At 37.7% G+C, this 23,937-nt stretch overlaps 1 protein-coding gene across 5 annotated transcripts in view; it reads right to left on the reverse strand.

Moving 5' to 3' along the window:
* INTS6 (integrator complex subunit 6) overlaps nucleotides 1–22,941 on the reverse strand; it is a 112,953-nt gene extending 90,012 nt beyond the window's left edge. For all 5 annotated transcript variants that reach the window (XM_036300445.1, XM_036300448.1, XM_036300447.1 and 2 more), the window contains exons 1-3: nucleotides 22,316–22,941; nucleotides 21,848–21,925; nucleotides 20,905–21,054 (exon numbers count right to left, since the gene is read on the reverse strand). In XM_036300445.1, the coding sequence (XP_036156338.1) occupies nucleotides 20,905–21,054; nucleotides 21,848–21,925; nucleotides 22,316–22,426 (339 nt within the window). In that variant the 5' untranslated portion in view covers nucleotides 22,427–22,941. The remainder of the gene's footprint in view (nucleotides 1–20,904; nucleotides 21,055–21,847; nucleotides 21,926–22,315) is intronic.
* Nucleotides 22,942–23,937: the final 996 nt, after the last annotated feature.

Consider the following 23,937-nt stretch of genomic DNA (forward strand, 5'->3'; position numbering starts at 1 on the left):
AGCGAGCAGGAGGAACGGCCAACCTCTTGGTCTCTCCCCCTCGCCAGCAGGCTCCAATAGCCCCATAGGAAACCAGGAACTGGGGGAGGGCAACCAGCGGTGGCGTCGAGGCGGGAGAGGAAAGGGATCGACCCTGATAACAGGCCAGGCCTAGGGACCCTACCTGTGCAAAAATTTCATGCACTGAGCCTCTAATAATAAAGAATTTACGAAAACCAAGATGGCGGCATAGGTAAACACCAGAGATTGCTGCCTCGCACAACCACTTCAAAAATACAACTAAAAGACGGAACGGACATCACCCAGAACCACAGGAAGGCAGGCTGAGGGGAAATTCTACAACTAGAAGGAAAGAGAAAAGCATACCGAGACTCAGAGGAGGCGCAGTTTGGAAAATACAAAGGTGCAGAGGTGCGTGCGGAGCGGGCTGGCGGCTGAGGGCGCGGTTGTCTGTTTCAATCTGGAGGGAGTCTCAGGCTCTGAGCTCCAGTTCCGGGTGAGTCTCTGAGGGCCCAGGCTCAAACGGGAGAAGCGGGACTGTCTGGCATCAGTCAGAACTCGAGGGCAGCTTTCTCTCCGAGGTTTGCAGCAGTTGCTGGGACTCTGAGAGGCAGAGCCTCTGGGGATGGGACTGAGAGCAGCCATAACTGCTCACTCCGCCCGCCCTGTTGATCCCCTGGGACCACCCCGCCCAAGCCTTGCACAGAGGCATTTGCGGGATAGCTTCAGGCAGAGGCTAAATTAGCACCTCCCTAGAGATCAGGACAGAAGTTCTCCCACTGCAGACACAGCTGATTCTCACAGCTAGTTGGCCTGGAGGTCAAATCCCCCCTAGTATTACCTACAACAACCAAGGCTTAACTACAAGACTGCGCACAAAGACCACAAGGGGGTGCACCAAGAAAGCATAAAAAATGTGGAGACAAAGAAACAGGACAAAAATGACAGAAATGGAGGGTATAGAGTTCAAAACCACACTTTTAAGGTCTCTCAAGAACTGTCTAGAAGCCGCTGATAAATATAGTGAGATCCTCAAGAAATCTAATGAGACCCTCGATGTTGTGATAAAGAACCAACTAGAAATTAAGCATACACTGACTGAAATAAAGAATAATATACAGACTCCCAACAGCAGACCAGAGGAGCGCAAGAATCAAGTCAAAGATTTGAAATGCGAAGAAGCAAAAAACACCCAACCGGAAAAGCAAAATGAAAACAGAATCCGAAAATACGAAGATAGTGTAAGGAGCCTCTGGGTCAGCTTCAAGCGTACCAACATCCTAATTATAGGGGTGCCAGAAGATGAGAGAGAGCAAGATATTGAAAACCTATTTGAAGAAATAATGACAGAAAACTTCCCCCACCTGGTGCAAGAAATAGACTTACAAGTCCAGGAAGGGCAGAGAACCCCAAACAAAAGGAATCCAAAGAGGACTACACCAAGACACATCATAATTAAAATGCCAAGAGCAAAAGACAAAGAGAGAATCTTAAAAGCAGCAAGAGAAAGAAACTCAGTTACCTACAAGGGAGTACCCATATGATTGTCAGCTGATTTCTCAACAGAAACTTTGCAGGCCAGAAGGGAGTGGCAAGAAATATTCAAAGTGATGAATACCAAGAACCTACAACCAAGATTACTTTATCCAGTAAAGCTATCATTCAGAATTGAAGGTCAGATAAAGAGCTTCACAGATAAGGAAAAGCTAAAGGAGTTCATCACCACCAAACCAGGATTATATGAAATGCTGAAAGGTATCCTTTAAGAAGAGGAAGAAGAAAAAGGTAAAGATACAAATTATGAACAACAAATACGCATCTATCAACAAGTGAATCTAAGAATCAAGTGAGTAAATAACCTGATGAACAGAATGAACTGTCGATTATAATAGAATCAGGGACATAGAAAGGGAATGGACTGACTATTCTTGGGGGGGAAAGGGGTGTGGGAGATGCGGGAAGAGACTGGACAAAAATCATGCACCTATCGATGAGGACAGTGGGTGGGGAGTGAGGGCGGAGGGTGGGGTGGGAACTGGAGGAGGGGAGTTATGGGGGGAAAAAAGAGGAACAAATGTAATAATCTGAACAATAAAGATTTAATAAAATTAAAAAAAAAGAATTTACCTCATTTGACCCTAAAAACTTGGTGAGGCAAGTAAATGTTCAGAGAGATTTGATGATATAATCCAAAATCATCTAGCTGGTAACTAGCAAAGCCAGAACCTTAATTCAACTCCAAATCATAAGGTCTTTCAGCAACACCTGAAAGTCCTGTTGGTAGATGCTAACAATTCTACAACCAATCTGGATTATGATGTATTTACCCAATGATGAATGGTATTAAATAAGTTTGATTTTATTTATTATATTCTATCTGCAATGAAATTAACTACTGTAGTACTATTCCTTTACTGGTTTCCTGTTCCTATGCTATTTTACCCATCAATTCTTCTATATATAAATCAATATACCTCCCCAAACAAAAACACACTCATACAAAAAGCAGTATGTATTAGCGTTTACTTTTAAAAACCATATGACTTCAACTTTCAGAGAGTATATACATAAATGTAAGATAAAATATTAATTTTAATAGCTTTAAGGTTTGGAAAATTCAGATAAAGATCAAAGGTAGAAGGAAAAAAGTAAAGAAAAATATCATTTTCATTCCACCTATGGATCTGAGGTATTCTCAAATCTTTACCTTTAATTGTTACTATTTTAAATTTTTATTCTTAATGTTTATGAAGTCGATCATTGGAAAACAGTCCGTATTTAGAATTTCCCTCAAAATTCACCTTGGTCATAAAGTTATAAACAGACTTTTGTTTAGTTACAAGATTTCAAAATAAATAAATAAATAAATAAATAAATAAGCTCTGCTACAACAAAGACAGCCAGTAGAGGGACTAAAAGTTTACTTTTGCCATTAGCAGAATTAAATTCAAGATGTACAAAACAGATCCAGAGACACAGACGCATAGAACAGACGTGGAATCTGAGGGAAGGCGGAGGAGGGAGACAGGTAGGAAGAGATCAATCAAAGAACTTGTATGCATATAAACATAACCCATGGACACAGAAAATAGGGTGGTGAAGGCCTGGAGTGGAGGATGGGGTGGGCTAGAAGGGGTCAATGGGGGGAAAAGGGGAACATATGTAATATTTTCAATTATTATAATATTTATAATAGAGATTTAATTTTTTAAATAAATGTTTTAATGTGAAAGTAGTGGTTCTTGGCAAAGAAATCTAGACATGTCACCAGAAAATATAGTGCAAATTATAATATTCTACCTCTAGAGCTATTTGCTAATGGAAACCCTGTCACTTAGAAAAATTGAATTTAATATTGGTCAAAAGCCTCAGGTAAAAGAGTTTTTATAAAGTAAAATTTTCACTTAAGTTCTCAATAATTTAAAAATATCCCAGTGTTAATTCAATTAAAATATAATACCAATAAGAAAATTTTAAAAATATAAAGTAGAACTTATCTGTTAGAACCTGTTTCATTTTTGTAAAAAATGTTTTTGAAATGTTAAAACATTGCAAGGAAAAGTTTTGCAAATGTAATAATAAGGCTAATTTCTCCCCAAATATTAAATAACCTGGTTCTCAGAATCAGAATTTTTAATTTTACCCCTAAACTGTCAATATACTTTGGGGAGGGACACAGGAATTTTACTATACCCTTAAACGGGTCTTAGCTGTTATCTTCTGAAGCAAAAGGAAGGCAACTCTGAGCACTTAGAAAACTTAGTTGCTACTGTGCTGTAAGACCAAAGGGCTCTTTGGTCTCAAGTTTTCTTCCATGCTCCACTATGTTACCAGTCCTTTGAATAATCCCATGAGGACAGCCAAATGCCTGTGTGTGCTACATTTTCCCCAGGGCTTAAGGTTTCTGTTGGGAAAATTGCACCAAAAGTGATCTCTCTGGCTCTTCTGCGGTAGTACCTTCAGTTAATCCACACCAATTACTTACTACCTAGCTATTTTTCTATATGCCAAGAAAGCTATGGCCAACAGCAATCAACAGAAGAGATGTTAAGGTATATAACATCTTATACATCTAGGTTAAAAGAATATCACCTAAACAAAAATATCAAAACTTCCAGAAATAGCCTGTGCTTTTTCAATCTTGGAACTTCCTTTTCAAATAAATAAAAGAAATAACGAGTAGAAAGATGGGAAGGGCTGCCATAGTTAAGAAATATGTACTATATCATTAAAAAGTTCTCATGCATACACTGAACAAGTACTAAGCAAGACCGTTGTTAAAATTTTCATAATGGTTAAGTTGCTACATTAGATCTTTGGTTTTCTTTATTTACATCTTCACAGAATTTACTTAAACAGTAAGAATATGAAATGAAGCCTGCATTATCTATCCTACTTTCCTCTATTACCACAGGTAAGTTTCTTTCTTTTTTTTTTTTTTTAAATATATTTCTCCACTGATTTCAGAGAGGAAGGGAGAGGGAGAGATAGAAACACCAATGATGAGGGAGAATCATTGATCGGCTGCCTCCTGCACACCCCCTACTGGGGATCGAGCCCGCAACCCAGGCATGTGCCCTTGGCCGGAATCGAACCTGGGACCCTTCAGTCTGCAGGCTGACGCTCTATCCACTGAGCCAAGCCGGCTAGGGCCACAGGTAAGTTTCTTAAAATGACAAACCACCTCATATTCATTTAGAAACTTTTTATATAATTCCTATATAATTTGTCAAAATTCAGATTCTGAAAACATAAAATATAAAGAAAATATAAGATATAGAAACATTAATATTAAGTATAATATTCTACTTTAAGCTTATTTCTAAAAGAAAACTATCTAAGGATACAATTCACATCCAAAGACTTACTAGTCATAATACAGATAATAATAAACACTATTACAACTATATATAACTGAGAATAGCAGCTTTTAATACAACTAAAATAAATAACATTCCTTAGTTCAGTATTGCCCTGCCCACATCTGTATACCACAACCAGAGTTTTTTCAGTATCTTATTACCTGTACTAATATTTAATATTTTTCTTTAAATTAGTTCCATTTTTTATTTTACTCTAACACTACAGTAAGATCTATGAAATCATAATCCTAATTATATTTAATTATATTTTCTATTCAATAATTCATTGTCATTAATACTGCTTAGCTAGCTTTTTATTTTGTTTTGTTTTGTTTTGTTAATCCTCACCCATGGGAGGAAGGGGGAGAGACAGAGAGAGAAACATCGATATGAGAGACACACACCAATTCATTGCCTCCCACATGCACTCTTACCAGGGTCAGGGATCAAGCCTGAAACTGGAAGCATGTGCCCTTGACGGGAATCTAACCCAGGACTCTTCAGTCTGAGGGCCAATGCTCTCCACTGAGCCAAACTGGCTAGGGCATAGCTATATTTTTAAAGGATGGGGAGGTTCAATATATTATAGGGATGAATATACAACAGGTTAATTACACATTCCAAACAAAATATAGTAACATTTAAGTCAATAAAGACCTGGCAGATATACATTTAAATCAATATTCCAAGGCCAGAATTAAAATTTTATGTTTGTTTTAGGATTCAGCAAGATTATTATTTTTATCGTTAAGTTCTCAAGTGATGTGGCATGTCTTTCGATGTAAAAACTCTAAAATATTCATCTTAAGAAATTAGTGCTTTTAAAATACCTTTGATTATATACAAAAGATCTCTGAAGGGTATGTCACAAATTGATAAACCATGGCTGCCTCTGAAGAATGGAAGTGAGCATCTGTACAACTTTCTATAATGCTTGAACTTTTTAACCAGGGCATGATGTGTTCAAAATTAGTACTATTTAAAATTAAAAGGTGCTTAGCATCCAAAAATAAAATTTTAAAAATCTGCTAGTGTATAAAAATGAGTATCTTAGAATACATTAAGGTTTAGAGCTTATTAAAAAATGTTAGAACTCCATATTAAAAGAAACATTTTTAGTTTCAAGTAATTCCATTATACAATTGTATACCAATACAGTTCCTTTACCTAACCATATAATTCCTTTTTTAAAAAACATAACAACATTAAAAACAATTGAAAATTAAGACCCGCAAAAGCAGGAGAAACTCCTATATTCATTTTAATATAATGACTAAGGAGCAATGTCCTGGAATTTAATTTAAATAAATCAAATAGTAATGATTACAAGAAATACCAACTATAAGAACTAGAAAATTATGTGAAAAAAAATTGTTAAGGAAACTCAATAATTGATAAGGCTAAGTATACTGCATCAAAGGACAGTAATGTCAATTCAATATATCTAAAATATTTAATAATTTCACAGATTTTGAGTTTTACATTTGAACTGGAATGTAAACTTTGAATAAAGTTATTCTAGAAAATAAATTATTGGTTTGGGCAATATTTAAAAGTAGTACTAGCCAAATAGTGTTTATACCGGCATAAAAGGAATAATGAGGCTACCAGAAATATATTTTACTTAATACTAACATTCTGAATAAACAACTTAATATAACCCCACAGAAATACAAATTATTGTTAAAAAATACTAAGAACAACTCTACTCCAACAAACTAGACAACCTGGAGGAAATGGACATATTCATAGAAAAATACATTCCAAAACTCAATCAGAAAGAAGATAAAAATCTCAGCAGGCAAATAACTATGGAAGAAATTGAAGCAGTCATCAAAAAGCTTCCAGCAAACAAAAGCCCAGGACCAGACGGCTTCACAGGGGAGTTTTACCAAACATTCAAGGAAGAACTAAAACCTATCCTCCTCAGAGTATTCCAAAAAATTCAAGAGGAAGGAACACTTCCAAGCTCATTCTATGAAGCCAGCATCACCCTCATACCAAAACCAGATAAAGACAAACACAATGAAAGAGAATTACAGGCCAATATCCCTCATGAACATAGATGCCAAAATCCTCACAAAATCTTAGCAAATCGGATCCAGTAATACATCAGAAAGATCATACACCATGACCAAGTAGGATTTATCCCAGGGATGCAAGGATGGTACAATATCCGCAAATCAATAAACATTATACATCACATAAACAAACTGAGAGAAAAAAACCACATAGTCATATCAATTGATGCAGAAAAAGCATTTGACAAAATCCAACACCCATTTTTGATAAAAACTCTCAGCAAGGTGGGAATAGAAGGATCATAGCTCAACATAATAAAAGCCATATATGACAAACCCACAGCCAACATCATACTCAATGGGCAAAAACTAAAACCATTTCCCTTAAGAACAGGAACAAGACAGGGATGCCCACTCTCACCACTCCTGTTCAACATAGTACTGGAAGTGTTAGCCATTGCGATTAGACAAGAAGAAATAAAAGGCATCCAAACTGGAAAAGAAGAAGTAAAACTGTCCTTATTCACAGGTGACATGATAATGTACATTAAAAACCCTAAAGACTCCATCAAAAAGCAATTAGACATAATAAATGAATTCGGCAATGTAGCAGGATACAAAATTAACGCCAAGAAATCTATGGTGTTTCTGTACACCAATAGTGAACTTACAGAAAGAGAGACTAAAAAAGCAATCCCATTTACCATCACATCAAAAAAATTAAGATACCTAGGAATAAACTTAACTAAAGAGGTAAAAGACCTCTACTCAGAAAACTATAGGATGCTGAAAAAAGATATAGAGGAAGACATAAACAGATGGAAGAACATACAATGTTCTTGGATTGGTAGAATCAACATCATCAAAATGTCCATACTACCCAAAGCAATCTATAAATTCAACGCACTTCCCATTAAAATACCAACAGCATATTTCACAGACCTAGAACGAACTCTCCAAAAATTCATCTGGAATAAAAAAAGAGCCCGAATAGCTGCAAAGATCCTGAGAAAGAAGAACGAAGTAGGTGGGATCTCAATACCAGATATCAAGTTGTACTACAAAGCGACTGTTCTCAACACTGCCTGGTACTGGCACAAGAACAGACATATAGACCAATGGAATAGAATAGAGAGCCCAGAAATTGACCCGAACCAATACACGCAATTAATATTTGACAGAGATGGCAAGAACATACAATGGAGTCAAGATAGTCTCTTCAATAAATGGTGTTGGAAAAATTGGACAGATACATGCAAAAAAAATGAAACTAGACCACCAACTTACACCATACACAAAAATAAACTCAAAATGGATAAAGGACTTAAATATAAGACGGGAAACCATAAAAATACTAAAGGAATCCAAAGGCAACAAAATCTCAGACATATGCCGAAGCAATTTCTTCACTGATACAGCTCCTAGGGCAGTGATGGCGAACCTATGACACGCATGTCAGAGGTGACACGCGAACTCATATTTTTGGTTGATTTTTCTTTGTTAAATGGCATTTAAATATATAAAGTAAATATCAAAAATATAAATCTTTGTTTTACTATGGTTGCAAATATCAAAAAATTTCTATATGTGACAGAGCACCAGAAGAAAATAAACAAATGGGACTACATCAAAATAAAAAGCTTCTGCACAGCAAAAGAAACCATCAACAAAACAACAAGAAAGCCCACTGCATGGGAGAACATATTTGCCAATGATATCACCGATAAGGGTTTAATCTCCAACATTTTTAGGGAACTCATACAACTTAACAAAAGGAAGATAAACAGTCCAATCAAAAAATGGGCAAAGGACCTAAATAGACACTTTTCAAAAGAGGACATTCAGAAAGCCAAGAGACATATGAAAACATGCTCAAAGTCACTAATCATATGAGAGATGCAAATCAAAACAACAATGAGGTATCTCACACCTTCAGAATGGCTATCATCAACAAATCAACAAACGACAAGTGCTGGAGAGGATGTGGAGAAAAAGGAACACTCGTGCACTGCTGGTAGGAATGCAGACTGGTGCAGCCACTGTGGAAGACAGTATGGAGTTTCCTTAAAAAACTGAAAATGGAACTCCCATTTGACCCTGTGATCCCACTTCGAGGAATATATCCCCAAAAAACAGAAACACCAATCAGAAAGGATACATGCACCCATATGTTCATAGCAGCACAATTTACCATAGCTAAGATTTGGAAACAGCCAGGGTGCCCATCAGCAGATGAGTGGATTAGAAAACAGTGGTACATCTACACAATGGAATACTATGCTACTGTAAAAAAGAAGGAATTCTTACCATTTGCAACAGCATGGATGGTACTGGAGAGCATTATGCTAAGTGAAATAAGCTAGTCAATGAAAGAGAAATACCACATGATCTCACTCATTTATGGATAATAAATACCATTATAAACTTATTAACAAAAATAGATACAGAGGCAGAGCAGAATTGAACAGACTGTCAAACTACAGCGGGAAGGCCAGGGAGGGTTGGGGGGTGGGGGCGAGGGTAAGAGATCAACCGAAGGACTTGTATGCATGCATATAAGCATAACCAATGGACACAAGACACTGGGGGGTAGGGGAGGCCAGGGGAATGGCAAGGGGGGGGGGGGGGGAGGAGACATATGTAATACTCTTTGTACTACTTTAAGCAATAAAACAAAATTTAAAAAACAATTTTTAAAAAAAGAACTTAATATATCCATTATATTAAATGGATTGGGTAATATTAACTTGGGAAAAATTATTCCAGCAAAGCATGTAATAAACATCTTAGAAACACGACAAAAAAAAAGTAAAAACTAAAAGCCAAAATGAAAACATATCTTCAAAGACAAGTGAAGTTATATAGCAATGATGCTGAAAATTAATCTGGCTACAATAAATCACACAGATCTGCCTCTTCTATCAAGATTAATCATCTACTTGGTTTGCTGATTACCAGTAAATCTGCAGATATTACTTCTGCAAAGGTCTGTTTAAGTCATTCCTTTAACCATTATGGTTACTTCCTTCTAAAAACATCTACATTACAAATATGAATATGCTCTCAAATGAATCATTCATACACACAACAGCTGTCCTACCAAATATATGGAATTTGACCATAATATTCTACATAAGTATCTTCAAGACAGCAACTGAAAATGAAAGGGGACTGCATAATAAGTGTTACATATTAGTAAAGTTAGTAATAAAGCATGCAATTTAATAAAGGGAAAAAAACTCATGATAAGCACTTGGGAAAAACTGAGTCCGTTGTTTCCCTTATGCTATGGCTGAAGACAAATCTGAAAATAATTTAATCAAATAAATCATAATGTGCGGTTAATGTTAAAGGGCCCTATTTTGTAAAAAAAAAAAAAATGTATCTATATCTGTATCTATATCTATATATGGGTTTTCGATTTTCTAGGAGAATGGGTGATAATCCAATTTTAGTAAGATTTTTTTAGGAAATATTTAAATTTCTCCAAATCCATTACTTAGGTATATATACCTGAGCAATGAATTTTTAGAAATTCATTTTTGTTGGTTCCAATTATTTATGCTTGTGCTAAATACCTTCCAAAGTATATATAGATTTTAAATTTTCAAAGTAGATGACATTTTGGGAAACAAAATAATATCCACATATTTGGGCCTAACGTGAAAATTTTTTAAGCCTTCCTAACTATACATATAAATCCAAGGTTCTACCTTAGAAATGAACCTTATGAAAAGGCAGCTGTCATAAATAGATAAAAACAGATTGTTACATGTTTCAGATTGCTGCTATAGCTCACTAAAATGGAAGTCCTAAGAACATGACAAGATAACTTTTTTACATCAGGATTTACATCCAACAGACAAATCTTGTTTGGGATTACATTGTCCATTATAGGTTAACAATAAAATTTACTCTTTCTACTACTTGACTTAGGCCCAATTTTCTGGAGGCAATTTCTTGTTTTTTTTCTTTCTAGCTTACTGATTTGAGAAATGGGGTTGCCAACTAAAATTGCAGAAAATTCATAATTTTACATTAGTTATTACAGGCCAAAGTGCATAAATTATCAGGAACCATGACAACTAAGGTATTTCCAAAGGCCAATACATTGTTTTGCTTATTCCTAATATAAGAGTACTACAGTCTGCCATGTTCTTTCCAACCTAGCCTTTGTAACATCACTCACTGTGGTTTTTTACAACCAACTTTTCATAGAACACTGAATATTCCATCATCTTCAATCCCAGTGATTAAAAATAATCTATTATCAAAAGTAATAATGACCTATTGTTTTTAACCCTTCCAGAATAATTGTTTGGTGCTTCCAGTGTTTAAATTCCATAACAGCTAGAAGACTTTGTTGGTGATTTCTAATATCTAATTATGTTTACCAGGTTTAAGATAAAGGGAAAGTATTCATTTAACATGACAGTATCAATCCTTTCATTTACTAGTTACAAATTATATTACTTAACAGCTAATGCTACAATTACTTTTTCTCAAATAGTCAGAACTGTTTGTATTTCTGCAACACACTTTTTTAGATGCATTAATCCTTCCAAAGACCTTTACCATAAGTCCTCTAGCTTTTTCTGTCAAAACTATGGATAAAATATATATTACAATGTCATACCCTTTTAAGGCACAGATAAGAAAAGCAAGAATCCATAGAGACTAGTGGTAAGACATTACTAGGCTGATATAAATTTGTCCTTTGTTTACAACTAAACCTCTTAATTGTAAGTTAAAATAGTTTATGGGCAACTATCTCAATATATCGATAATCAAAGTTCAAATCATATATGCCCGAAAAAAGAAATACTGTCACATAAAAAAAATCTTATCCTGCTATATTTTTCCCCCACAATAAATCTACATTACAAATAAAGGGATCATACACTTTACATTTGACCTTTCTGGACAAAAACCATCTCCCTTCTCCCCTATCCCAACTATCACCTACTTAAATTCTAAAATATACTATTAGAAAGCCCTAGAAATTGACTTGAATCTAAATTTCCTCAAAGAGGCTTAAAACCCTTTCTCGCTTTGAAAATCAAAAACCTTTTTTAATAAAAACACTTTTATTATCTGTTTTTGAACAAGAAACAGATTTGAGGGGAAATACTTTTGTAATACCAACAGGAAAGTATTTCTGGAGCAATCTATAGCGCTTCAATTCAAAACCAAAAGCCATTGCATTCTCTATGGCAAGATATTTTACTTTAGCTGGACCTACTGAATAGCTAACTCTCGGTCGCCGTGATGAATTATGAAACACTTTTTATTGTTTTTTTTCTCTCAAAGTTTTCAAATTAGAAAGCTTTACCCTATTAAATGTTTACCTTACTATTCAGGATGATGATCATCATCATCATCTGAATTTCTACCATGTACCAAGCAAATACTTTGCTAGGTAAATAACAAATATTATTTATACATAGTTGAGCTTGCATTTGGAATTCCCAACAACAAAAAGTCTAAATAAAATTTTTATAAAATTATATTAAAATTATATATATGTGTGTGTATATATATGTATATATATACACACACATACACGTTATTTCTAATTCTTATAAAAATTTTCAAATTTGGTATTATCACCATTTTGTGGATGGGAAATTTGAAACTCAGTGAGGTTAAGGGACTTGTCAATATAGCATAAGCTAGTAAGTGGCAGAGCCAGGCACAGTCAGTTCTAATGAAGCAGTTCTTTCATTATCACACTGCTTGTTCTAAAAGGAACTGGATAAAATACTCTATGTAACCATAACTCCAATTTTTAAAACTCAAATAAAAGGAAAGTCACAAAAATGGTAATATGTGTTAAAATAATAAATTATGTTGTATATCACCTCATCTTTACCACAATCCTGGCAAGATAGATCCTTTCATCCCATTTTCCTAATGGGGAAACTAAAGGCTAAGAGGTTACAAAACATGCCAGAAACTTATAGGTGGAGTAGGAATACAGAATCAAGCAGGTATTTCTGAATCTTAAAAAACAATGATTAGATTTTCAAAATTACCTTACATGAAAAGAAACATAATAGTTAATTACAAAACTTTCCAAGTAAAAAGTTACAATTACAGCACTAATAGTGGCTGGTGTACTATAACAGAAAAGTCAATTGACTAGGTTAAGAGCTCTATATTAATTAACTACATCAGAAATGTAATAATCTATGAAATAAAGTCAAAAGGTGCCATTAAAAAAATATACATATACTAATATATATATATGTATTAGTATCTAGGCTTAAACTAATGTTGGTAAAATAAAAAAATCCTGTCAACTGTCCTCCAAATTCATTATTTTTTTCCAAACATGGGAGTAGGGAGGAAATTCATCTGAATCTAATAAACATTATTTCAATAGTGTGCTACAAGAAAGATTAAATGTAATACAATGGCAAAGTGAAATGCCTGGTATTCAGAGGAACTGAAAGAATGTATATTTCATTAAAGAATTAGAGATATACCCCAAAAAAGAGCTCAGATCTACTGGTTATGCCTTTAACTAAAATGTATTCTTAAGTATTACATAAACTACTAATAAAATCTGCATAACTACTCCATAACCAATTGTAATCTTTAAAATATTTCAGAAATGTCAATTAAGCATTTTAACTTCTCTAGGCGTTACTTTCTTTATCCATAAAATGAAAAAAGATGGAGTAAACGTCTAACATCACTTTGACTTCTAAAGCCCTATGAAACAATAACCATAATACTTATAGAAAGGCCAATGTAAAGTATTGTCAATATATGCAAAGTTCAAATTTTTTTCAAGAGTGTATACAAAAATTCATTAAACTTCAGACTTAGGATCTATGTACTAAGTTGTATTTCAATAAAAGGTTGGTGGAAAAAAAAATCAAGAAATAAATACAACCTAAAACAAAACCAAAAAAAAAAGTTCAGTATTTTGTTTATGATCTGGAGGCCATGCTTAAGTTGAATAGATTAAAAATAAGGCTAAACAAAAATTAAATTTATATAAGGAAAATTTTTTTAATTAAAAAAATGAACATGACTGGTTTATGTGATTTTTTTAAAAAAAAAAAGTCCACCAAGATTATAAATTTGGGTGAAAGATTACGATGGCTAAAAATAATTTTAAATATTTAAGAAAATCTCAAGTTACAAAATATTACACAATCTCTCTGAAGAAACCCATGACATGAACATGGATAAACTATCCTTTTAGCTAATTCTGAGCACAAATAATCTTAAATTAATTCAAAATACTCGAATAAGTGAATTATTTCATTCAAATATTAGATTTGTTGCCGGCCTTTTAATTTTCAGTTGTACATAGTTTAATACATAATTATTGACAACCTCTAGCAAGAAGGAAAAATAAAATTCTCTTTGAAGAAGCAGAACCTATTACTTTTGCCTTTTGTACTCATTCCTTTTTAATAATTTCTAGTTAAGAATGCAATGATATCCTTATTGTTTTTCATTTTCTTTTGAAAAATCATGAAAGGGTAGTTTTTGTTCCTTTAGAAAGAAATTTGGAGTGTAATATTATGAAGAAAAATTATAGCAAGTGTTTTAAAAAAATAAACCTTCAAATTTTTTATTTAAATTACCACCTTTAAAAATAACGCTCAATGGGAAATAAACCATATCCATTTCGTTACTCTGAGCTCAGTCAAACCTTATTAAAATATCCCTGATTTCCCAACAGATGTGCTCCTCAAAGCTTCTTTATTTAAATCTCATCTTAAATGCACTAGGGGGAGCTCCCTCTTTGAAAGAACCCTAAAGCATGTGTGTTCCTTTTCTAACTTTAATTCCTGCAAAATAATGATTTACCTGCTGAACTATTTATGTCCAACTTTTGCTTAACAATTTTTTTTTAAATACTAGCCCTATACTTTATCCGTTTATCAATTGCCATTATTACAACTTTCACCAAGTTATAGTATTTACTGCACTGTTTCCCAAAAAAGAATACAAAGCCCAGAAAAATATACATTTAATATACCACTAATAGATTTTAAACCATGTAATAAAAATCAGCTTAACATGTCACTAGATTTGTATAATTGTAATCTCAAATTTTAAACTGAAAAATAATAGAAAACTAGAGGGAAATAAACTAATCTATTAATGAAAAAAGTATGCTTTGTGCCTTACTGAGCACTTCATAATTTTTAAAATACATTTTACTATACCACCCCATTTAACCCTCTCATCAAACCTCTCATTGATTTTATAACAACAGTACAATGGCTTCATTAGAATACGAAGCAGCAGAGAGACAGGGTAGTAAAGTTAACTGTCCAATGTTACAAAGTAATGCAAATGTTGAGGTCAGAACTGGGATTCAAATTTTCACATTCCTGGCCATTCCTCTTCTTTTACACAATTAAATAAAGATGGAGAAAAAACATTTAAGCAAGTTTTACTGTAGAGTTCCCTATCAGCTAACAATAACTATTAAAAGTAATTTTAGGAGGCTAAAAAGTTTAAGGACTTGCCAAGACCTTTAAGTGGGGAAAGGGCAGTCTTAACAAATGGTGTTGGGAATACCAGATGTCCACATGCAAAAGAAAGATGTTGGAACCTTACCCTACACCATATACAAAAATTTACTCAAAATAGATTGAAAACTTAAATGTAAGACCTACAACTAAAACTCTTAAGACAAAATACAGGGGAAAGCTTCAAAGACATTGGATTTGTCAATGACTGCTTAGATATGACACCAAAAGCATAGGCAACAACAAAAAATGTTGATAAATTAGACTGCATCAAAAATTAAAACTTCTGCCCTAACTGGTTTGGCTCATTGGATAGAGCATCGGCCTGTGGACTCAAGGGTCCCAGGTTCGATTCTGATCAAGGGCATGTACCTTGGTTGCGGGCACAACCCCAGTAGGGGGTGTGCAGGAGGCAGCTGATCGATGTTTCTCTCTCATCGATGTTTCTAACTCTCTATCCCTCTCCCTTCCTCTCTGTAAAAAATCAGTAAAATATATAAAAAAATAAAAATTAAAACTTCTGTGCACCAAAGGACACAATCAATAGAGTGAAAAGGTAACCCCTGGAATCTGAGAAAGTATTTGCAAATCACATTGTCTGATAAGGGAACTCCTACAGCTTAAAAAAAAAAAAAAAGAAGAAGAAAGAGCAAAGGTCTTGAATAGACATTTCTCCAAAGCCAATATACAAATGTCCAACCAGCATATGAAGAGATGCTCAACATAAATAACAATCACGTAAATGCTAAAAAACCAATGAGCCCTACCCGGTTTGGCTCAGTGGTTAGAGCATTGGCCTGCGGACTGAAGGGCACATGCCCAGGTTGTGAGCATGCAGGAGGCAGCCAGTCAATGGTTCTCCCTCATTATTGATGTTTCTATCTCTCCCTCTCCATTCCTCTCTGAAATAAATAAAAATATATATTTTTTAAAAACCACAAAACAATGAGATATCACCACCTGACACCCATCACGATGACTAATCTGAGAAAAACAAAATAATAAGTGTTGATGAGAATGTGGAGAAACTGTAATTACTGTGCCTGTTAGTGGAAATATAAAATAGTGCAACCGCTATGGGAAGCAACATGGCGGTTCCTCAAAAATTTAAAAATGGCAGTTCCTCAAAAATTTAAAAAGTTTACCATTCGATCCAACTGCACTTCATGGGATATATCCAAAAGAATTGAACACAAAACCTTTCACATTTGCATACCATGTTAATAGCCGCATTATTCACAATAGCCAAGAGGTGGAAGCAACCCAAGTGTCCATTGACAGACGAATGGATAAGCAACATGTGGTATGTACGTACAATAAAAAATTATTAAGCCTTTTGAGGAATGAAATCCTGACATGTATGGACCCTGAGAACATTGTGCTAAGCAAAATAAGCCAGTTGAAAGAAGACAAATACAGTTGACCCTTGAACATGGAACTGAGCTGCACAGGTCCAATTATACTTGGTTTTTGCTGTTGTTTTTTAATAAATAAGTACAGCACTGTAAATGTCTTATAATTTTCTTAACTTTTTTTCTAGCTCACTTTATTATAAGCATACAAGATATAATACATATAACATACAAAATATGTGTTAATTGGCTGTTATGAGTAACACTTATAGTTAACAGTAGGCTATTAATAGTTAGGTAGTGGGGGAGTCAAAAGCAGGGGAAGGTGTCCCTAACCCCAGCATTGTTCAAGGGTCAACTGTACTGTATGATTCCACTTACACAAGGTATCTTTAAAGCAGTCAAATTCATAGAGACAGTAAGTAGAATGGAGGTTGCTAGAAGCTGAGAAGAGGGAAAATGAGGAGTTACTACTATATAATGGGTACAGAGTTTCAGTTTTGCAAGATGAAAAGTCCCAAAGACTGGTTGGAACAATGTGACCAAACTCTACTAGTACACATGAAAATGGTTAAGATTGTAAATTTTCTTATATGTTCTTTACCACAATTTAAAATTTAGGAAAAATATTCAGGCACTGAAAAAATTTACCAAATACAATTCACCATTGTGTTTCCAGTTCATATTCAGCATAATAGTATGTTCAAGTATAATAATCTAATTTTCTTTTGAAAAGATGTCTATAGTCAATACCAAACTACTGTGAATACATTTGTTGATAGCTTATGGGAAACCAAAAACCCAAATGGGAATCAAGTTTTCATTACTTGACCTACCAACATTAAAAGAGGCCTGTATTTTGTACTGAGTATTAAATGTGTACTGCTTGGGTAAAGGAGGAAAAACTCTACCTGCATTTTCTGCAAAGTTCACCAAAAGTTCTTTATGCTGAAGAATCAAATTGTTTAAAATTATTCTCCCTAAGATTCATTCTATTTAATCTTATCTGAAAGCCACCATTTTCCAGTGAAGTTTACACTCAAAAAATTAAATACATATTACATCTAATTTTAGGGTATTGGCCAAAGATTATCTTCACAGAGGGGACACAGAGTAGTAGTAGGTCAGGTACCATTCTAAATCCTGAAATAACCTAACCAGTACTAGTATAATGAGTTGTAGGAGTATGGAATCAGTCTAGTGACAAAAATGATGAATTACAGGCTAGAATAATATTTAACATCTGAATATAGCTGGAACCGAACTTAAAAAAAAAAAGTGTGGGGGGGGGTCGGGGGGGGGCAATATTGAAAACATTTCAAGAAAACAGAATAATTTGGGACAGTATGAAAAATAAACCAAACTACATATAAAACTTTAATCAGACTTCTATAACTTTAGATGTGCCCTAACTTTAGAAATTAAGTTCAAATGTTCAGTGGCTCTCAAAAGATCAGCATTATTTTTGAAACTCTGGTGAACATGTGAAAAATATATATATTGAATTTAGCTGCAATGATAAGCAATTTAATAAGGAGCTGCTATACTTAAGGAAAAGATTTGACTAGAAGCTACACATTGTTCCATGACTGTAGACATGGTACTAATTGTCAAAATTAAATATTTATAAGGACTTCTAAATGCAAGGAATATTTTTAGTGGGATATCCAAAATGCTTGAAGAAAACATTCACCAAGAATCATCCTTTCTCAGCTATTCTACAGAGGCCCTGCAAATTCCTTAGTATCCTAACTAATATCTCAAAGATGTTTTACTTATAGGTATGCTAACTAAATTAACAGATGCAGTATAGGTATTAAAAATACTTTTGGCTATAGAAAAATCACATATGTACATGTATGTGGGGAGAGCAAGTTTGCAGTGTCTATGCCATACATACATACATACACACATGCCCACATTTATGCTGAAGAATCAAATTTAGATATTTAAGAAAACTTATAAACTTAAAAGGTTTTCAGATGCTCTATAAAATTAAGCATCTAGCTGGCCTTTCCTCATTTCCTTCAATTATTGTGATTATATACAAATATTTAGTAGTGTGGTCTCCACAGATGCTAGCATAGATGATGAAAGTTATTTATGTAAAAACAGGGTAAGGGGTATTCCACAGAAAATAGGCAGATACAAAGTACTTTTACAAAGAAAATGCATGAACTATATTTTGTGTTAATTATTTGAGACATCCAAAATTCTTCATAATTTACAATTTATAATTGTAAATGTATACTATCTAAATTAGCAAAAAAAAGTCTTATGATGAAAAATATTATCTGGAAAGATGTTTTCTTCTCACTAAACACTTTACTCCATCATTTTCATTTTCATTTTGAAATTGTGGCTTCCTAAGTTAGTTTAATACTAGTATCATTTTATGTGCCAGCTCAGGACTTCTGTTAATATCTCTCCTTGCTTATTCATCAAAATAACTGAGAAATATTATTCCTTCCCCTTGTTGAATTAATAAATCCTAACATGCAAAAACATCCTAATCTCCAGGCTTTTCTCTTGGTCAAACTGGTAACAGCACAGCTGGACCACCTTCAACCTCAAACTTTCTGTAATCTTTATGGACAAGAACTTAAGTGATCTCCAGTGGAAGATGGCAACTGGGAAAAAAGAAATACAGGTTTAAATTACAAATGTCATCAGTCTCTCCATTATAATCAGTTTTTCTAAGGAAGCACCCTAAGCAATATTTTTAATTAGCTGGCAGAAAGTAAATGTGTCTAATTGTCTTTCCCACTTATGAAATGTAATGCAGAAAAACAGGAAATCAATAGTTCTGCTACATACTGAAAACCTGACAACCAAAAAAGGATAACCAATGGCAAGTTTTAAATTTTTTTTTTGATCTAAAAGAAATTTAGACCAAAACCTTAAGCAGTGAAAGACTGTTTAAGTACTACATATAACAAAGAAATATGAAAAGAAAAGGAAATCCATTATTTTACAAAAACAAACTAAAAAAGTCCTGGCAAATCTGCCTAAAATACTGAGTTGCAAAATAGAGCAACACAGAGAAGGGGAAACAAAAAGATTAATGTGGTAGGAAAATACACATTTACTTAATTAAACAATGGGAATCCATTTAGATAAAAACAGAAACAAAGTGACTGAATTCCAAGGCATACTAAATGCTATATGGCTAAGTTACTCCTAAGAAGTAAAATGCAAACATTTCTAAACCGAGGGAACAATTCTGTTTCTTTCTATATAAAACAACCACAAATTGTAGTAAGGTTATTTGCCCCTGAAATTTGTGAAATTCATAAAAACTGAGGCTCATGAAACTTGAGAAAAGAACAAAATGTATACCTAAATATATCATTGTGGTAATAGTGCTTTGCACTGCAGCATAAAAATTAAACTCCTTGGATTTTAATATTCTTTTATGTGTAACATAACACATTTTTATTTTCCAGGACTGAAATCTCAAAAAGTTGTAATAGATTGCCTTACATTATTCCATAGTGAACCATCATGTGATTTAAAGCTCTTGCTCACCTTCAGACAGATACAAGCAAGTGCAGTAGATGGAAGAGTGTAGGGAGTGGAGTAAGGGAGTAAGGAAAGGTTCTTTCATATTTTCAAACAGCATCTCTCCCAAAGTTTTAGGATAAAAAAATTAAAATAAATTTTAAAAAACCACCTCTGGACCTGCCATTTAATTCAGAAATGAATTAAGAATTCTTCCTGAATAATTGCTTATGGTATAAACTTCAAAAGCTGAGAAATCTTAAATGTATTCAGCCAGTTATTGCACTCCAAGGAAAATATTACCTTTCATAGTAGTTATACAATATAGTTAAATTAAACCCTGATATAACAAAAAGAATAATTTCCTAACATTTTTTCTAGCATAGAAATGAAGACCACTAATCAACTAGTGTCTGTACTGAGTGGGATGAGGCAGGATATTTATCTATTTATGTGAGTGCAAGGTAACAAATACATTTTAAGATGAAAAAGAGGACTACATATAAAACATATATAGTATGGTCAGAGTTTCATTTTTGTATTATGTGCTTGTTGTATTTTAATACAAAATCTTTTGTACTGTATTTCATGTTATATAGTTTTTGGACTGGGCTGTTTTTCCACAAAAAGAAAAATTAACTGTTTTCCACCTTAATATTCAACCTACCTGCCCATAGTTGTCTATGCCAGTTACTAATCTATTTAAATTTAATAAATCAAAAGCTGTCCTTAGGGATTGGCCAAGAGTCGTAAGTCCTTCAGCCTGAAGGTTTTTCAGTTCATTCATAAACGTTGCATGGTTTTCTTTCCATCCGGCCTAAAAAGAAATATGTAAGAATGGTTTTTTTTCACTATTTAAAGCCATGTATACACAAAACACCATTACAATCTGTAGCTGATCAAACAGCTGCTTTGCTTTACACTATGGTTTGACTAACGTGTAATTCCCTATCACCGCTGAAGAAACTCTCCTCCAAAGGTGGCCAAGAATCACCCTGCCTGCACTACAGCTTTGGGCAGCCCAACTACTTCGCAACTTCCCTGGGAAATGCACTCCCTAACTTAACACCCAAAACGTGGGATGTAAAGTGCTAGCGGGAAGCAGGCGCGGGCAGGACTTCTGAAGTTCACCTCCCGCTGCCCCACGACCCGCGGCCTCTCGGGAAGGCTCCTAACACCAAGCCCGCAGCCCCCGCCAGGCTGGCTCGCCGGCGGCGAGCGTGGGGAGGGCGGCCGAGCCGCGGGCCGATTCCCCTTTCATGCAAACCCGGGCTCCCGGCGGCCGGGCCCGGCTGTCACTCGGGCTAAGTTGAATAAATATCCCCCACAGTTCATTGCTGCCGCTCACGCCGCGGAGGGGAAATGTCGGCCATGTTGATCGCAGCGCCACCGCCGCCGCCGGGCCGGGCTGGGGAGGGGACGGCGGTGGCCCCGCGACTCCGCACCGCGCCACGGCGCTCCAGAGCGGGGGAAGGGGTGGGAGCCCGTAGGGAAAAAGACCTCTGCGCCTGGAGCACAGCGGGGGGGAGGGGAGCAACATGAAGGGTGAATGGGGGGGCGGCGAGCGAGGAGGGAACAGGAAGGGGAAGGGGGAGGGCAGGCGCTGTTACCTTGATAGCATAGGGCGGCTCTTCGAAAGTGACCAGCATATACCTGTCTCCGCGGCTGGCAGGATCCCGGGCGCGGAGCTGCAGGAGAGCGGGTGGGGGGCGGGAGGAAGAACAGGGCGAGTGAGAGGGAAGCACAGAGCGAGGTTACGAGGCGGAGAAGGGGCGCCCCCGGCCCCGCCGCCCCCCTACAGTACCGCACACGCCGCGGGCCCCCCCCCCCCACGCCGCCCCCCACACACACAGATCGGCTCCGACACACCGCCCGGGGCCGGAGCCCGGGCCCGGGCCGAGCCCGGCTCGCAGCGCACGCCCGCCCGCGCGGTGGGGGAGGGGGTCCCCGAGCCCGGCAGCTCCCGCAGTCAGGTCCCCGACACCTCCGCCTCGCCGCCCCCGGCCGCGCTCCCCGCCACCCCTGCCGCCCGCGGGCAGCTGGGCCGGGGTCGACGCCCGGGCTCGGTCAGTCGGTACCTTCATGAAGGTCTCTACCGCGCCTTTGGCCGTGTCCAGGTAGGTGGTGCCCAGATGGCTGCGCTGGTTCATAGAGGCAGACGTGTCTATCAGGAACAGTAAGATGGGCATAGTGCTGGCCGGGAACACCGGGGCCCGCGGTGGTGGAGAAAGAGGAGATGGTAGAGGTGGAGGCGCCGGTGGCGGCGGCGGCGACCGCCGCTACGCGGGGCGGGGGAGCGCGGCCCCCGGGAGGAAAACACCGTCTGGGTCTTTCCTCCGGCTGCGGGGAGTTTCTCCCCCGGTAGTTGAGAGGAAACTCCCAGACCCAGTCCTCCCCGTCGTACCCCCGTCTCCGCCTCCTCCTGCCTGCCTGCCCGCTGGGGCGGGAGCCGGCCGTCTGTCTGTCGGTCCGTCCCCCCGCCTCGGGGGTCCCGTCCCCGTTCCCGGCCCCTGTGTGTGTCCCAGCGGGAGACGAGCCTGGCCCCCCACCCCACCCCCGATGCAGGGAGTGGGGACCTGGGAGCTGGCGAAGAGGGGAGTGGGCTGAAAGGAGATTGGCCCTGGGGCTGTTGGGAGAAGTTTCAGGGACTCCCTCCGCAACCCGGCGGTGTCACCACTTTCTCAGCCCCTCTCGCTACTGAAGCGCTTTTCTCTCTCACACTCCGGTTTTAACTCGGGCTGGGGCTGCAGAGCCACCGCCCCCTGACACGTCTTCGCGCCACGTGACGCACCGCTCCGCTATTCTATTGGCTGGTGCTTAGCCCCTCATTAGCATATTCAAACAGCTCAGGGACAGGCGAAGCTTGTAGGCCGGCTTCGGGAACTGTTATTGAGCACGCGTGAAGGCGGGGCGTCGGGTGCGCGCGCGAGCGAGCGAGCGCGAGGGGTGAGCGGCGGGCCGGCGGACGCGGAGGCCGGCTCCGGGAAGGGGCGGAGACGGGCCGCGGAAGGATCGCTGGGTGGGGGCGGGAGCAGCGTCAGCGCGCGCGCGCGCAGGTCGGCTGCGGCTGTGAGTCTGCGCGGCGGTGCCGCGGCGCTCTCCTTGGCTGTTGGAGGTGATAGGGGTCGGGAGGAGGGAAGTGGACGCGGGCCTCGGCGCTGCTTCCGCGGTCTCCGTAACAAGCCCCTTCCCCGCGGGGCGAGCGAGGAGGAGAGAAGTTACGGATCAAACGCCCGTTTAGGGTAGGAGGCACGCCCGCGGTCAGCGGAGGAGTTGCCTCGGTCCTCAGAGGGCCGGCCCCGGCGTGGGCGGACCCGGGGCGGGGGAAGGGAAGTGAGAGGTTGTTTATGACCAGGGACTGATCTCCGAGCGGCCCGCCGCTCCCCCTGGGCCGTGAGGACGGAGCCGGCTCCCTGGGCCTTGGGGCGGACCCGGGACAGGCCAGGAACCCTCTCGTCGGAGGACCCAACTAAAAGGGAACAAGCCACTTGTTTCTAACTCAGCACTTAAAGGTCGTGGCGGAAGGCTTACTCACAGTTTGTTGCCCTTGTTAGTCTCAGGGAGAAAAACCGGTACTACCCAGAGAAAGACCGCTCCCAAACCATGTTTACTTCGTACACTGCCAGATTCAGAGCTAAAAGGGACCTTGGAAAACCATAATCCGTTACTCTTATTTTTAAGTGAAAAAACTGGCCGGCTT

This window comes from Myotis myotis, unplaced genomic scaffold (genome assembly GCF_014108235.1).
Source record: "Myotis myotis isolate mMyoMyo1 unplaced genomic scaffold, mMyoMyo1.p scaffold_m19_p_3, whole genome shotgun sequence".
Taxonomy (NCBI): Eukaryota; Metazoa; Chordata; class Mammalia; order Chiroptera; family Vespertilionidae; genus Myotis; species Myotis myotis.